The 15,450-nt window shown below is 34.3% G+C and overlaps 2 protein-coding genes across 5 annotated transcripts in view; one reads left to right on the top strand and one right to left on the bottom strand.

Annotated features, from left to right (window-relative positions):
- The window catches only part of LOC126745381 (mitochondrial chaperone BCS1), a 479,053-nt gene that overhangs the window by 132,359 nt on the left and 331,244 nt on the right, over window positions 1-15,450 (bottom strand). The window lies entirely within an intron of this gene.
- LOC126745382 (uncharacterized) lies at window positions 1,239-12,040 on the top strand. Of its 4 annotated transcripts, none has more exons than XM_050453211.1 (5): window positions 1,239-2,911; window positions 2,980-3,052; window positions 3,109-3,769; window positions 4,108-4,555; window positions 8,095-12,040. In XM_050453211.1, exons 1-4 carry the CDS (start codon window positions 2,847-2,849, stop codon window positions 4,545-4,547), a joined length of 1,239 nt encoding a protein of 412 aa, XP_050309168.1. In that variant the 5' UTR covers window positions 1,239-2,846; the 3' UTR covers window positions 4,548-4,555; window positions 8,095-12,040. The 4 variants fall into 4 exon arrangements, 3 of the variants coding, with proteins under 3 accessions (XP_050309168.1, XP_050309167.1, XP_050309166.1); XM_050453210.1 differs by having other exon boundaries at window positions 4,105-4,555; XM_050453209.1 differs by lacking the exon at window positions 8,095-12,040 and adding an exon at window positions 4,763-4,992 and having other exon boundaries at window positions 4,105-4,555.

Here is a 15,450-nt window from a genome sequence, read left to right as displayed (position 1 = left end):
AAAAGAAAATTGATTTAAATTATGGTTTCCAATATAGAGGAGTGCAGTAAAAATTATGTCAATCATTTTTCTGGCTGTATAGTTATTCAGGAGCTCTAGTTGTCCAAGGAAGTTGCGCATTTCAGGATTATAGAGAAAGGGTTTAGGTAATAATATGGCATAATGCAAGAACCCTTATATCAACAATTATTGAAATATGTACTCTAATTGCTCACTAAAACCTCATTTTTCAAAAACCCTTAGTTCTCAGGCTGTTAAGAACTTAAAGGGATTTACGAAGACAAGTACCAAAAAGATTTTCCAACAACTAAACCCTGTTAATCTAGTACCACAATTAAATATCAGTGAGCTATCCAGGAACATTTAAGCAATAATCTGTTTCATTTGAATATGCTTAATGGAAATCGGTCAAATTCTGTCATTAGCTACGTTTACAACGGGGCTACCAAATATTTAATACTTGGATCAAATGACGCCACGAGGATATTTTTTTTTTGTGTAAACGGCAGCGCACTAAAATTTGATACTTCTCAAACAGGGCAGATTTAGTTTTTTTTGGTGTAAACACCTAGGATCTATTTTGAAGCACCAAAATGACAAGTTTGACATAAAATTTAGAAGTTATGTCCTATAATTCTTCGTCTAAACTCACATCAACTGACATTTTGATCCTAGAGATAATCCTGGACTAATTTAACCCTCGAAATCAATCATTGTAAATGGGGCTGTACTAAATAAAAATAGTCTATCATTTGATCCATGGACCTAATAGATCCGCGAGTCATAAACGTAGCTATTGTTTCCTGTACGATACGACACTATACTTTAAACCTATTAAAGTATAGTGTCCACAGACGTAGTAAATCGTTAAAACTTCAGGTTAGGTGACTGGTGGTCATTAAATTGTCCGTAGTTGCAAAAAAGATTTTTATATGAAATTCTTCGGTACGAAATGCTATTTCTTTGAATAAAACCGTTCTAAGAAGATTTTATCAGGTAATCTCAATTACAAACATTATTAAAGAGACAGGAACATTGTCTCAAGGTTCTTAACGTTCAAATATTGATAGAACTTTTGTGGTAAGTTTTCTGCTAAGGTCCTGTTGTCCTAAAGGTTACTATCGTATATGTCAGGAATATCCGATATTAAACTTTATCCATATATATAATATAAAAAGTTTTGCACGCATTCATATATGACCTAAAATTTTCAAGGCAAAATATCGACCACCTTGTTTCACTGGCGTCTAGCCCCGGGTATGCAACTAATGATCCTTCTTTTTTGACATGCGCTTGGTGAAGTTAGTCATAAGTTAGTTAGGTTAGAATACTGTTCGGCAAGTTGTGTGTTGTTTTAAAGTGTCGTTTTTTCGTTAGTATTGTAAAACTTTATTAATTTTGGGTGAAATTATACAACTACATTAAATAAGACTAAAAGTTAAATGTAGTGGATAATATAAAATAAGAAATACCGGAAATACCTTTCAAGTTGGTGAAATTTTAACTTTTATGTTTATTTTTACTTTTATTTGTATGTATAAATCCACCTTTTGTTAATTTATTTGCGATTATATGGAAGTGCATTTAAGACAATAAAAAAAAATGGAGGGGCAACATACGTGTGTGCAGTGCAGCAAAAAATACAGTAACATTAGCAATCTAAGAAAGCACGTCATCAAGTTTCATCCTAATAATGATGATTATCTAGCTTCCCTGCAAATACGACAAAATAAACATTATAATTTTGCTTGTGACCAGTGTAAAAAACATTTTACGCATTTAAGAAATTTAAAATTCCACATCAGAACACATAGAAGCTCAAATAACACTTCAGCTCCATATATTACACCTCCCAATACCTCGACCACTACCAATGCAAATCAGTGTGCTTTGTGCAGTGACTTTTGTGCTGATAGGAAGACCGTTATAGAACATTATAGAGACTTTCATAACATTCCTATTGAACATAAAAAATTGACGTTTCAAAGTGAGGAAGAATTTATTACTTGGAAGCTTACCTTTGAAAATGACACAAACTGTAAATATGTGGTTAACTATCAGAAATGTTTTAAATCACATGTAGCTACAAGTTTTATTTGCCATCGTTCAGGAAGATATGTTCCAGAAGGCAAAAATATTCGGCACTTAAAGATACTAGGAAGTAAGAAAATAAATGCACTCTGCCCAGCAAGCATAAAAATAAAAAAGCTTAATAATGGCACTTGTGAAGTGACCATTATGGACAAACATGTGGGACATCAGAATGACATCGGCCACTTGAATTTGTCTAAAACAGAAAGAGAGAATTTAGCAGTAAAAATTTCTTCTAAAGTCCCATTTGAAGATATTTTAGACGAAATTAGAGATTCAATCACTGACTCAGAACTAAAACGTCTGCATCTGCTCACAAAGAAAGATCTATATAACATAGAAGCCTGTTTCAATTTGTGCTCCTCATCAGTTAGACATAAAAACGACATCATAAGTGTAGAGTCCTGGATCAATGATATGCAAGGTAATGGAGATGCAGTTCTGTTTTATAAGCCCCAAGGTTCTGAAAGTGAAGAATGGCCAATGTTAAAAAATGAGGATTTTGTTTTGATTATCATGACTGCTGCACAATGTGAAATGCTTAAAATTTATGGGACCGATTGCATCTGTATAGATGGAACTCATGGGATGAATAACTATGACTTCGAACTTATAACTCTCCTTGTTGTTGATGATATTCGTCAGGGATTTCCTTGCAGTTTTCTTGTGTCAAATAGGTCTGATAAACAAGTTTTAAAATATTTTTTCACTTTGTAAAATCTCGCCTTGGTAATGCACTTTGCCCAAATGTCTTCATGTCAGATATGGCAGAAGCTTTCTTCAATGCATGGATTGAAATAATGTCTCCACCAAAATTCAGGTAAGCCAAAAAGTTATTATAATTGTGTCACGAGTTGTGTCACTATTTAATAGTACCATTAATTTTAGATTATACTGTTCATGGCACGTTGACCAGGCGTGGCGTAAGAATTTATCAAAAATCAACACCAAAGAAAAGCAAGTATGTTTTGCCAAACTTGAAAAATCAAACATTATTAACATTGTTTTAATTTTTAGGCTTTTATTTATAAGAATTTAAGAGCTGTCTTAGAAGAAAGGGATGTCACAACTTTTAATATTTTAATTAACAAGTTATATACTATGTTACTTGAAGATCCTGATACAATGGAATTTGCCAACTATTTTAATAAGTATTACATGTGCTGTGTAGAATGTTGGGCATACTGCCACCGACTTGGTGCGGGTTTAAATACAAACATGCATTTAGAACGTATGCACAAAACACTAAAATATACTTATTTAAAAGGAAAGAAAGTCAAGCGATTGGACAAGGCAATCAACGCAATAATGCGATTTGTAAGAGACAAATGCATTGACAGGTTAATAGTTCTTAACAAGGGGAAGATGAGCAGTAAGCTGCAAATAATTCGGTCCAGGCACAAACAAAGTTTAAAATTGAGGGAAGATTTAGTAGTCGAGTGTGAAAATAGATGGAACATTGCCTCAGAAACAACAGCAGAATTATATGTTATTCAGAAGGTTCAACGAGATTGTAAATGCCAACTACTGTGCAATGAGTGTAAAACTTGCATCCATCAGTTTTGCTGTTCTTGTCTTGACTCGTCAGTTAAATACAACATGTGCAAACATATTCATCTTTTGATCAGATATATTTCTCAATGTGTAACTGACTCACTGGAGCATCCTCAAGAACTTGGTAAGTAATTTTGATAATTATTTTCCATGAATTTATTAATAATATTTTATACGATATAAACATGATTTTTTTTTGTATAGCATTATGCTTCATATCCTTAAATGACGACAATTAGGAAAAAAATAGATATACATTTTCAATAAAAAAACATAGGTAATGGTCTTTAAATGTGTGTGGCTTACAATTAATAATGAAAGTAATATTTGTATTATTTTAATTTGGTTTCTATTGGATTAGGCAGTTGGGATATACCTATTATTATTTTGACTAGGGGTTCAGTTTTTTAGCTATAAATGCAAGAATAAATTTAGTTTGACCTTGTTTTAATGTATCAGTAGATAAAGATGTCGGCGAGAGTAATCTAATCATAGTGGAAGAGACAATGAAAGAGGAACTGCATACATTAGAAGCAAAAGCGCATTTAACGGAACTGTCAACAAGTACAAAATTAAAAACTACATCCTTTGAATCTAAAAAACGACGGGTAGCAAGTTTATTGGAAGAACTGCAACATATTGTTTCTTTTACTACATCAGATGAAAATGAAGAGCTTGATGCTATAGAAAAAGCACTAGTTCCAATCAAGCACACGTTAAGAGCCCTGAAAAACAGCAAATGCATTCCAGGAGCTAAAAACAAAAAACCACAGGAACCACACAACAAAAATATCAGGAAGCAACGATTTTTCTCAACACGAAAAAAGCCTAAGCCCAAAAATAGAAAAGTGAGACTTGAGACAGCTTCAAATGAAACAGCGCTACACTTAATTCCTTTTTAATAAAGCAGGTAAGATTTTTTTAAATAAAAATCTGTAATATTTTTTGTTATACGGGTGTTTTCCAATATTAGAGATATTAAAAAAAATTCCTTTACAAAAGTATTCTATAAACTCGAGTGTAAACACTCTCTAAAATTGGCGAAAAACGCTATAACAAACAAAAATTACCAAAAATTGTTTTTTGCTTAACGCATTGAAATTTAATTTATTTGCAGATTTTCTTGTCAAGGACATGAAGAGTGCAAATCTTGATGCCCAATTTTTTTTTTATTGTTTTTTTTATCAATAAATGAGATATTTTCAACTTTGTTCTATTTATTTTTATTTTTAATTCAATTTTTTTTATTATTTTTAAAAATAAACATAACTAAGAAAAACAAATAATTTTAACTATTTTCTACGTAAAAACATAAAAAAATGACTGTCCACCGTCCGTCAACAATAAAATTAGCGTCAGGATCAATAGTTGCATACCCGGGGCTAGACGCCAGTCCTTGTTTCCCGGTAAATTTGGGCGCAAGGCAGTTGATTGATGACGTGACTAATAAAGTCAAGGAAACCTTTTTCCATTGAGGTTTGTTTCGGTGGACTCGCTTTTGCCCTGAATACTATTTTAGCTGAAATAAAATTCCGTCATTGTTTCCCAAATATAACATCAAAACATAGTCGTAAAAATAATTATTAATTAGTATAAAATGTGTAGAATCATATACTTATAAAATCCTTATATATACTTATAAATATAATGCGTTTATAAGTATATGTGTAAAAGTATAGCTCATTGTGCCATCTATCTCTCATTACTAAAACATGCAACTGTAATAAAAAAGACAATTATTGTGTGAGTTTAATAACATTTTTTGATGGATTCATAGGTGGCGGTACTCAAAATATTGCAGTTACGTTGATTGGAATGTAGAATTAAAGGTTTTATTAAAAATACGTTTTCACGTTGTAATTTTATTTATGTAGGGGAAACTGGCCTAAAATGACATACTAGGGTAAAATGGCATATCGGCCACTTCTCTAATTTGAGAACGCTATCGTAAATGACAAAATGTAATTGGTTTGCAGCTGTGACCTCAGTCGAGTCTACTCTGCGGGGCAGAATACACGTGTTTTTAAGAAATACCGAAAAAACCTTTTTCCGAACCTGAAAACATTGTTCTGTGGTTCATCACTTGATGAGGTACAATAAGCCTAAGTACGGTTAGTCCAGGTAAAAAAATAGACTTTTTTCTTTATTTTGATGTGATTTAACCCCGGTTTTTTTATGTTTTTAATAAGTATTTGGGTCATTTCTAACACACTTATTCTTTGGGTAAAATGACATACACAGTGTTGGTGTAAAACGACATAGGCATTAGGCTGAAACCTATACCTATGTTTTTATGATTTCAGATAATATGGTTGGAAAGTATACGCGTAAATCGACGCGTCAAAATTGGGGTGAGGCAAGCATGAGCGAAGCTATTAAAGCAGTCCAAAACGGTGATCTGGGCTGGTTGGCGGCGTCTAAAAGATATGATGTACGGCAAGCAACCCTTAGACGAAGGGCACAGGATAAAAATAAAAGATTCTCAAAAAGGCTTGGGTCGTTATGGACCTAAATTTTCTGTAGAACTTCAACGCGAGATAGTGCAACATATTAAGAAATTGGAAACATGCATGTTTGGCCTGAACACAACAGAGGTCAGGCAATTGGCATTTGAATTAGCTGAAAGGAAGAAGTTACTCCACAGATTTAACAGGATTAAGAAAAAGGCTGCCTGGGATTGGCTTGTGGGCTTTAGGGGGCGCAATCCTGACATTTCACTTAGAAAACAGGAAGCCACTTCAGCGGCTCGTGCGCAGGGTTTCAATAAGCCGCAAATTGAAAAATTTTTCAATTTATTGGAACATACAGTAGCGGAACATAACATAACCTTTGACCGTATCTACAATGTTGACGAGTCTGCGCTTTCTACGGTTCAACGTCCGCAAAAAATTATGGCCACCAAGGGAAGAAAGCAGGTTGGTGCCATTACAAGTGCAGAACGGGGGACACACACTTCTGTAGTTTGTGCTATGAATCCAATTTTGTGCCACCGGCTCTGATTTTTTTTCGAAAAAAATGGAAGCCAGAGTTAATTGATGACGCACCAGCTGGGACATTGGGCTTGTGTCAAGAATCGGGCTGGATGACAGGTGACCTGTTTTGTAAGTGGCTGAAACATTTTATAAAGTTTACACATTCATCTCAAAATAACAAAACCCTCTTACTGCTTGATGGTCACGTTAGCCACAAACAATTGGAAGTTATTACGTTGGCTAAAGAAAATGGTGTCCTAATGATTTGCTTTCCTCCGCACTGCACACACCGATTACAACCCCTGGATGTGTCATTTTTTGGTCCTCTATCTGCCTATTATAATCAAGCGATTACAAAGTCGCTCAAGAATAATCCAGGTCGCACTGTATCTCCTTTTCAAGTAGGAAAGCTATTTTCTGAAGCCTATGAACGCAGTGCAACTATGGAAAATGCCATTAGTGGGTTCAAAAAAACAGGAATCCATCCGTTTAACGCCAATGTTTTTCCCGACTGGATGTTCGCTGCGTCATTAACAACCACCATCCCTGAACAAAATGATCCCGAATTGCAAACACGAGACCACCAAGGACCTCATCCAAACACATCCCCTCCACCATCACAAGCCGACAGGGACCATCCCATATAACTCCAAATGAAGAAGAAGATAATATACTAGACAGTAGCCGGGTTTCCGTGGAAAGCATCATTCCAATACCCAAGGTATCAGCATCTTTTAAACGAACAAATCGGAAAAGACAGGAAACGGTTGTGCTAACATCTACATCTATAACATGGAAGAACTCAAGGCGAAAGAAGAAGAGAAACGTTTAGTCTTGGAGCGACGTGCAAAACGTAACCAGGTTAAAGTCAAATTGTGGACCGATGATGAAGAAAAAATCAAGATCTATTTGCTGAGGTTGAAAACGATGATGAAGATGCTGCGTGTATCTATTTCAACAGCCTTTATTCCCAGTCGAAATCAGGCGAGCTTTGGCTGCGGTGTCAAAAATGTAAAAACTGGAGTCACGCAGAATGCGCAGGAGTCTCCCGTCGCACTAAGTTTTTTACTTGCGAACTTTGTAACTGAATAGGCATTTGTTTTTTCGTAAGTGAGTAAATCATTATATTTTTGTATTTCATAATAAAGGTTTTTTCAATATTTCTACCTTTTTTATTTGCAACATTTTCTATAAAAAGGTGTATGCCATTTTGCCCAAGGATAAGGCTAAAATGACATACTGCAAATTTTTTTAAAAATTTGGCATCAATATTTTAAAGTGAAAAAAGTTAAAGCTGTGTGCCTTCCATGGAAACTGGCATAAACTAACGAACTCACTGAACTTGAAATGAATGGTCACCAATAAATATTCCTAAGTTTTGTGGAAGCTTTTGTTTAGGGTATGTCATTTTAGGCCAGTTTCCCCTACATATTATACTCATTTACAAATTATCGATTCATAAGGTATTTTTCCCTAGAGTCTGACTACGTCTGAAACTGGCGCCGTTTGGAAATGCACTACAACTGCGACTAGTCTCTAAATCAGAGCAGTAGTGAAAGGGCAAGAAGTTACCAAAATTTAGAAGTAACGAATCAAGTGTAGGCATTTTAAACATAAGACATTTATTTGTCGCAAGTTAAAACCATTTTAAGAAGACTAAAGTTAAGAAGTACAGTAAAAGCTCTTTATTCGCGGGATATACGTTCCGTAAATATGCCGCGAATAAAGAAACCGTGAATATAGAATGGTAATTTATATAGGATTGTAGGGGATACGTTCCTAGGTTACAAAATAACAAACAAGTACATACATAGGTACATATATAAAAAATAAATTTAATTGAAGTTTCTGACCATATTGAGTAATTATTACCTTCAGGCTTCGGCAATGGCTTAAAGAAATTTGTAATTTCTTGCTTGGCATTTTTTAAAAGCTCCTTCAATTCATACTGATATTCAGCAGTGGCATTAGCAATTTGCCTCTTAAAAATAAGACTTCGTTCCATAGATGGATCAATTTTCATAAAAAAATCACAAAGTTCATATGCCATTCTTAAACCTTCGCTAAGATTTTTTGAATTAAATGTCACGTTTCCAGTGCTTGTTGAAGCCTCTTCTTCAATAGGCTGCGAATTTAACATTTCCTCCAAGTCCGTTTCAGTCAAATCTTCATCTGGCGATTTAAGCAACATCTGAATGTCATTTGATTCTATCTGTTCGAACCCATTTCGTCCCATATCATTCGCAATTTCGGCTACGTTTGCATTCAAAGTTTGAATTTGCACAGATTCTTCGTCATTTCCTGTAGTCAGAGCGGCCTGTGTCAAAGGAACCAATACGGCGGCGATATTATTTAACAATATACTCGGGGTATAGTTGTAATAAGGTCAATTTTACTTTTTTATTACACCATTTCACGTTGCGTTTACAAAGGATATTCCGTTGAATCCTTTTATCAATATATATGCACCGACGTACTGATTCGATCCGCGAATAAAGAAATTTTTAGCCGCGAATATAGGAATTGGGTCGCATTTTTTTAATCCGCGAATAGTGAAAACGCGAATGAAGGAATCGCGAATAAAGAGCTTTTACTGTATTAACACAATATACTTTTTGTGCTTTCGGTTTTGATGGCCTCTTCTTCTTGGGTCAACTGGCTAAAATATTATATGCTTGTTCGATTTACGATTTCCGACCCCTAAAGGGTGATGCTGGGATAATTTATTACAAAAAACATTAATAATCAATTAATAAAAATAATCAATAAACATTAAAGACAATCAGTATGTATGAACTCAAAGCACAGCGGTTGTACATCTGTAAAAAGTGCTTAAAAAAAAAGAGGTATACAGGAGACATTTAATTTTATATTATTAACAAAGTTCTGTCAATCACCTCCTCACGTACATACAGCTAACCACCTTCCTTTGCTCCAGAACTCTTAAATTGTACTCGTGTCAGTTCGGGCTTTTCAGATCATGAAGCTATATTAACCAGCTTCTCTTTGGATTCAATTAACAATAGCACTTTGCGTAAATTAGGACGTGTTTATAACAAAAATAATTTTCTAAATTTTAAGAATCATTGTCTAACGGAAAACTGGAACTTTCTTTCAAATGATGTCGATAATGAGTTCTCCAGATTCTTAAATTCGCTATCAGATATTGCAAATATATCTTTTCCTCTAAGGCCAATTAAAACTAAAAAACAAAAGCCCTGGTCCTCCAAAGATCTTCGTGTATCGGCAAAAAACATGCGCTCGCTTTCTTACCTAAAAAAGTTCTCAGAATCTATTGCTTTTCATAATTACGTCAAGCAGTATAGGAAAACTTATCTTAAAACAATTAAGGCTGCAAAAAAAATCTATTACAGCGGGAGGCTGGCAAGATCTGGCAATGTAGCTAAAGAAACATGGTCTATTGTTAACGAACTAAGAAATAAGTCTACCTCAACTAGCACTATCTCTACATCACCCGAGGACCTAAACAATTACTTTGTAAACGTGGCAAAAAATCTAATGGCCACCATAACATCTTCTGATGATCCTCTGTCATATCTCTCTAATGAAAAATTGCACAATTTCTTTTTTACGCCAGTATCATTTACAGAACTTCAAAGTACAATTAACGAAATAAAAAACAAATCATCAGCTGGTACAGATGGGCTTACTCTTAAAATGTTTTCAAATATGCCTGATTGTACTCTAATCCATTTAGTAGACCTAATCAACATGTCATTTCAAAATGGGTCTTTCCAAACTGCCTTAAAACTGCAATAATCATTCCATTACATAAAGGAGGAGATAAAGATCAAGCTTCAAACTATCGTCCAATTGCACTTCTTCCAACCCTCTCAAAGATCATAGAACGCCTGGCTAAAAAAAGGTTTTTGTCATTTTTGTTTAAATATAATATCTTAACCGCTTATCAGTTTGGATTTCTGAGCAAAAAATGCACCAATGATGCTATGTTCTCCCTATTTAACAGCGTTTATTCAAATATCAACCAAAATGACTTAACAGCAACAATTTTCTGTGACTTTTCAAAGGCTTTCGATTGCGTAAACCACATTATTTTAATTAACCAATTGCAGCACTATGGATTCAGAGGTATATCCCTTTAATGGTTTAAGTCATATTTGTGCAACAGAAGTCAACCTGTAAAGGTCGATACGTCAAGATCTTCTTGTAAACCAATTGAATGTGGGGTACCTCAAGGTTCCGTTTTGGGTCCTATGCTCTTTCTGCTGTTTATAAATGACCTGGCCAGCCTGAACATAAGCGGAAAAATCTGTCTTTTTGCTGATGATACTAGCTTCACTTGGAGCAATCCGAATGCAATGGCACCACATACAACAATTTCCAACGACTTGGTCTTCATTAAATCGTGGTGCGATTCCAATCTTTTATGCCTAAATCTCTCAAAAACTAAAGTCTTATCATATAAAACGACCATTCCTCCATTTATTCTAAACAATACCAGTTTGGAGGTTGTTGAGTCTGTCAAGTTCTTGGGTCTTGTTGTGGACGGCTCTTTGAAATGGAATTTGCACATAGATACGTTATCTAAAAAACTAAGCTCGGCATGTTTTGCCATCAATCTCAAGAGAATTAGGCTTTTTCACGGCCAAAAGAGTTTATTATGCTCTTTTTGAGTCACATCTTCGTTACGCCCTTCCATTCTGGGGTACATGCTGCAAGACCCAATTTGAGCGTATATTTAAACTTCAAAAGAGAGCGCTTCGCTACTGCCTTATCCGCAACCATGTGTCGCAGATTCCAGAAAGACTATCCCACAGCTATTCACTAAGGAACGTTGATCATAATCTTCATCTGCCAATTCCACGGTCGGAATTAGTAAAGAACTCTTTACTTTATGCAGCAATAAAAATGCACAACAAATCTGCCTTCCGTAATAAAATCGATGACTACTTTTAGTTGTTTTCGCAATGCCCTAAAATCTTTACTACTGCAAAAAGCCCTATATACAGTAGAAGACTTTTTTAATATTTCCTTTTAAAGCACACACACTGGCGTTATTAGTTACCTATTATTTGCAAAATGTTTGCCTGCTTTTTATTGTATGTTTTTTTTTTGAGACTAAGGTTTTTGACAATTTTATACATATAATTGTGTGTATATTTGTATATAAAAATTATTTTATTTATGTATTTCGACCAAATTATACAATTTGATAATTTGTACAGTATTTTTGTTTTGTTATGTATTTACTTTGTGTGTATTTTATCTGAGTATTTTTTTATGTTTATTTATTTATATTTGTATTTTTTTTCCTTTAGCTTTGTCGACAAAATGTAAATTTTCTGACAATAAAGCATTTTTGATTGATTTTTTTGATTGACTAACCTCACCTCACTTTGATATGTCGGGGACATAACGGGAACTCTCATCATGTGACACATTATTGTCAGCAACATTAAAATGTCTATTCAACAGTGCCAAAAAAAATGAAATCGATTGACGTACCGGCGAATAATGACCAAATATATGTCTTTGAATAATGGATATTCTATCGACCTTAAACTTTTGTATTTCAAATGGCTTCCCTAAGTGTGATACATCATTTTAAAGGGTATACCATCTCCGATCTAACCAAACGAATAAAACAAAATCGGTTGACGCACAGGCGAATAGTAAGCAAAAATATGGTATGATGTGCTAATAAAAGACGTTTTTCAACTGAAACTTTGGTAGGTCAAATGGTTGCCTCCTAGTGTCACACATAATTTTAAATGGTAAACAATTTTAGGCGGATAACCAAAGCATTTTGGTTTTTACCAATTTCCGATTGGTATTTACCAAAACGTTTAGGTGCTGTTGGTTTTTAAAAAGTGACGTCATCAATCCACTCTCAAAGTTTTCACCAACATTAGCGGTAAATACCCAACTGCCCAGTAGTTTTTCAGTTTTGGTTAAATGGTTATTTGAAATGCCAAAACATCCCCAAAAAAATAGAGTCTGAATTTATATACGTTCTACTCCATTAGCAGGAGTTCTGTTGAAGGCACTTTTTTAGAAGGGATATATGTGTCCTTCAAAGCAAGCATTATTTCTTGCGTTTCGGAATAAAGTGACTCCTGTAAATAATTTTAAACCAACACGAAATGTTCATTAAAAAAAAACTCGACAGCCACTAAGCACATAAGTCTTATTTTTGATGCTAATCCAAGCATTACAATTAGAGTTGGTCATCATAGATAATCAAATTAATGTAACAAAAAATATTTCCAAAACAACAAAATGTAGATCCTAAATAATGTCCAAATAAACGAAATTAGAAATTATAGGAACTACAAGCACAAGAAATTAGGAAAAAATGATTATTTATAAAGGAATATTATGTAAGAAATGAGAATACAGTACACAAAATAAAGTTGTTTTTGTTTATTATTTACTGTTTATAATCAATAAACACTGGTTAAACCAAAATGTTTACACGAAGACATTTGGGTTGAAGTTGTGACGTCAATGTTGTTTGGCGTGTAAAAACCAAGGAAAACCACGGTAATTACCAATAAATTGTCGTTATCCGCCTAAAATTGGTTAATTTAGTCGATTTTCAGCCTTTCAATCGGTAAGAACCGTGGTAACTCTTTTGGTTGACCACTTTGACAGGTAAGTGTGACGTACTGCTCCCCCACCACTTGAATGAATTGGTTATTAGGAATTAAAGAGTTTATGTTTTTGTTTTTTCTCTTCTGTTTGATTAAAAAATTTAAGTCGAATTTTTTGATTTCCAGAGCCTTAGCCACTCTTTCCTCTCGAACAAAAATGCTTTTATTGGATCTAAAATAAATTATGTACAAGTAGCCTAATACTACTTGTTCTCCTTGATAATTTAAAACTAATTGGTATTTATTTTTCTTAATTTTAAAGGCCGCAAATCATTATCGCAATTCTCAATCAATCTTTTACAATCACACATAGAACACAAATATATGGTGTATAACCGAAAGTTTTACCCAAGTCCAAAACCGGGTAATAATTGGTAAATACCAAACGCCTAACAACTGATCCCTGTTTTGGTTAAAGCCAGAGCCAGTTGGTAAATACCAACTAAGAACCATTCCACGCTGGACATCTGCTATAGCAAAACAAAAAGTAAAAATGAATGTATGAAAAAATTGATGTATGGGCAGGAATTTATGGTAACGAAATGGTCGAGCCATTTTCTTTCGAAGAAAAGTTAACTGGACAAATTTATTAAAATCTCGAAAATAAAATAAATAACGAAAATAATTTATATTTCCAATAAGATGGAGCTCCCCGCACTACAAGGTTCCTCTAAATATCTACATTGACGTATTTTTTTAAAATTTTTATAAGGTATAGAACGTATGTTTTTATACGTATGTTCAGGGAGGCTCGTTTTAAAATGAAAGCACGGTAAAAATGACAAACAGCTCAAGCTTGGCCATATATAAAAAGCAATTGTTGTTAAGATTGTTTAGTCCAATGCGGAAAATTACTCTCTGGTTCTCTGTAGTTCCTTATTTCCCTATTTCTCCTCGGAATCCTAAATCCAATATTACTAACGAACTAGTCGCAAGATATTAGAGTATTGACGAGTTTATAAAGAAAAATACCATAGGTATTCAAACGACGCTGTTCCAAAGGCTGCATTCCACCTAATAACATTATATTGTCCCATATGCAATATCTTGGACTGGGAGAGAATATTTGACAGCCAGATAACTTTCAAATTTTGTCTGCCCCTCTTAATAATTTTTTTTATATTATAGGCATAACTCTCGTATCATAGTTATTATAAATTCCATCATTCCACTTCAATAATCTCTTGTGCTTACACCTGGAATTATTTAATGTGAGTTCTTGTCACACTAAGTGATAAAACGGTCCAAGTCTCCCTACAAACTCGTGTTTGTTGTAAATATGCTGAAGAATTTCGGATCATGCATACAGCAAGCAAAAACTGTCTTTTCCCTCAAAATAGCCAACAGCAACCATATGGCCGTAATGACTAACCTATAGTATTATATTATGATAGGCTAGAAAGCTTATTTGCTCTGCAATGGGTAATGCCTGCATGAAACTGGATCACAATTCGTAAATTGTCTAAATTTTCATTCTGGATTCTCAGAACGAAGTCTAGGGCGACTGTTTTTGATACTGCCACCTCTTGGAATAGTAGCGTTTCTATGTTGATATCTTCTGCAGGCTTTTCTTAAGGATGTTGCTCTGGTCGATGGAGACTGAGTCTATAAGTACATGTATATTTTCGATCTCTCCACAGGAACCGGTAAAGAAGCATAGTAGATTACTTATTGATAGCCAAAACTCCTTAGAAAGTCAATAAATACCTACACATACTTCGGCCCGAACATAAATGATAAGTGGGACTCCTCTGTGGAAATCAGAACGCGTAATAAAAAACTCAGAGCATTGTCAGGATGAAAAGTCTTTACTAGCCACGACTTAATCTGTCAACGAAAATTCGCCTATTGCGATGCTACGTGTTTTCGGTCCTTTTTTATGGGGTCAATTCTTGGACGCGTACGGAGCACTCCTCCAAAAAACTTGAGGCTTTTAAAATGTGGCTTTATCAAAGAATCCAACGAATACCTTAGACAGAGAGAATAATGGAAGTGCTGGGAAAGAAAAAAAAGGAGTCCTAAATGTAGTTAAAACTCGAGAGCTAAAATATCTTGACATATAATGCGTAAAGAGAGATTTTGCAGAAAATCCTCCAAGGCAAGGTATATATGCAGTATATAGAATGAGCAGAAATCGTGGTTAAAAAATTTAAGAAGGTGGTTCAACCAATCGACCACTCCGCACTGACGTTAACAAA

The sequence above is a fragment of the Anthonomus grandis genome, chromosome 15 (genome assembly GCF_022605725.1).
Source record: "Anthonomus grandis grandis chromosome 15, icAntGran1.3, whole genome shotgun sequence".
In the NCBI taxonomy this organism is placed as follows: Eukaryota; Metazoa; Arthropoda; class Insecta; order Coleoptera; family Curculionidae; genus Anthonomus; species Anthonomus grandis.
This window is presented reverse-complemented; position numbering and strand designations above follow the sequence as displayed.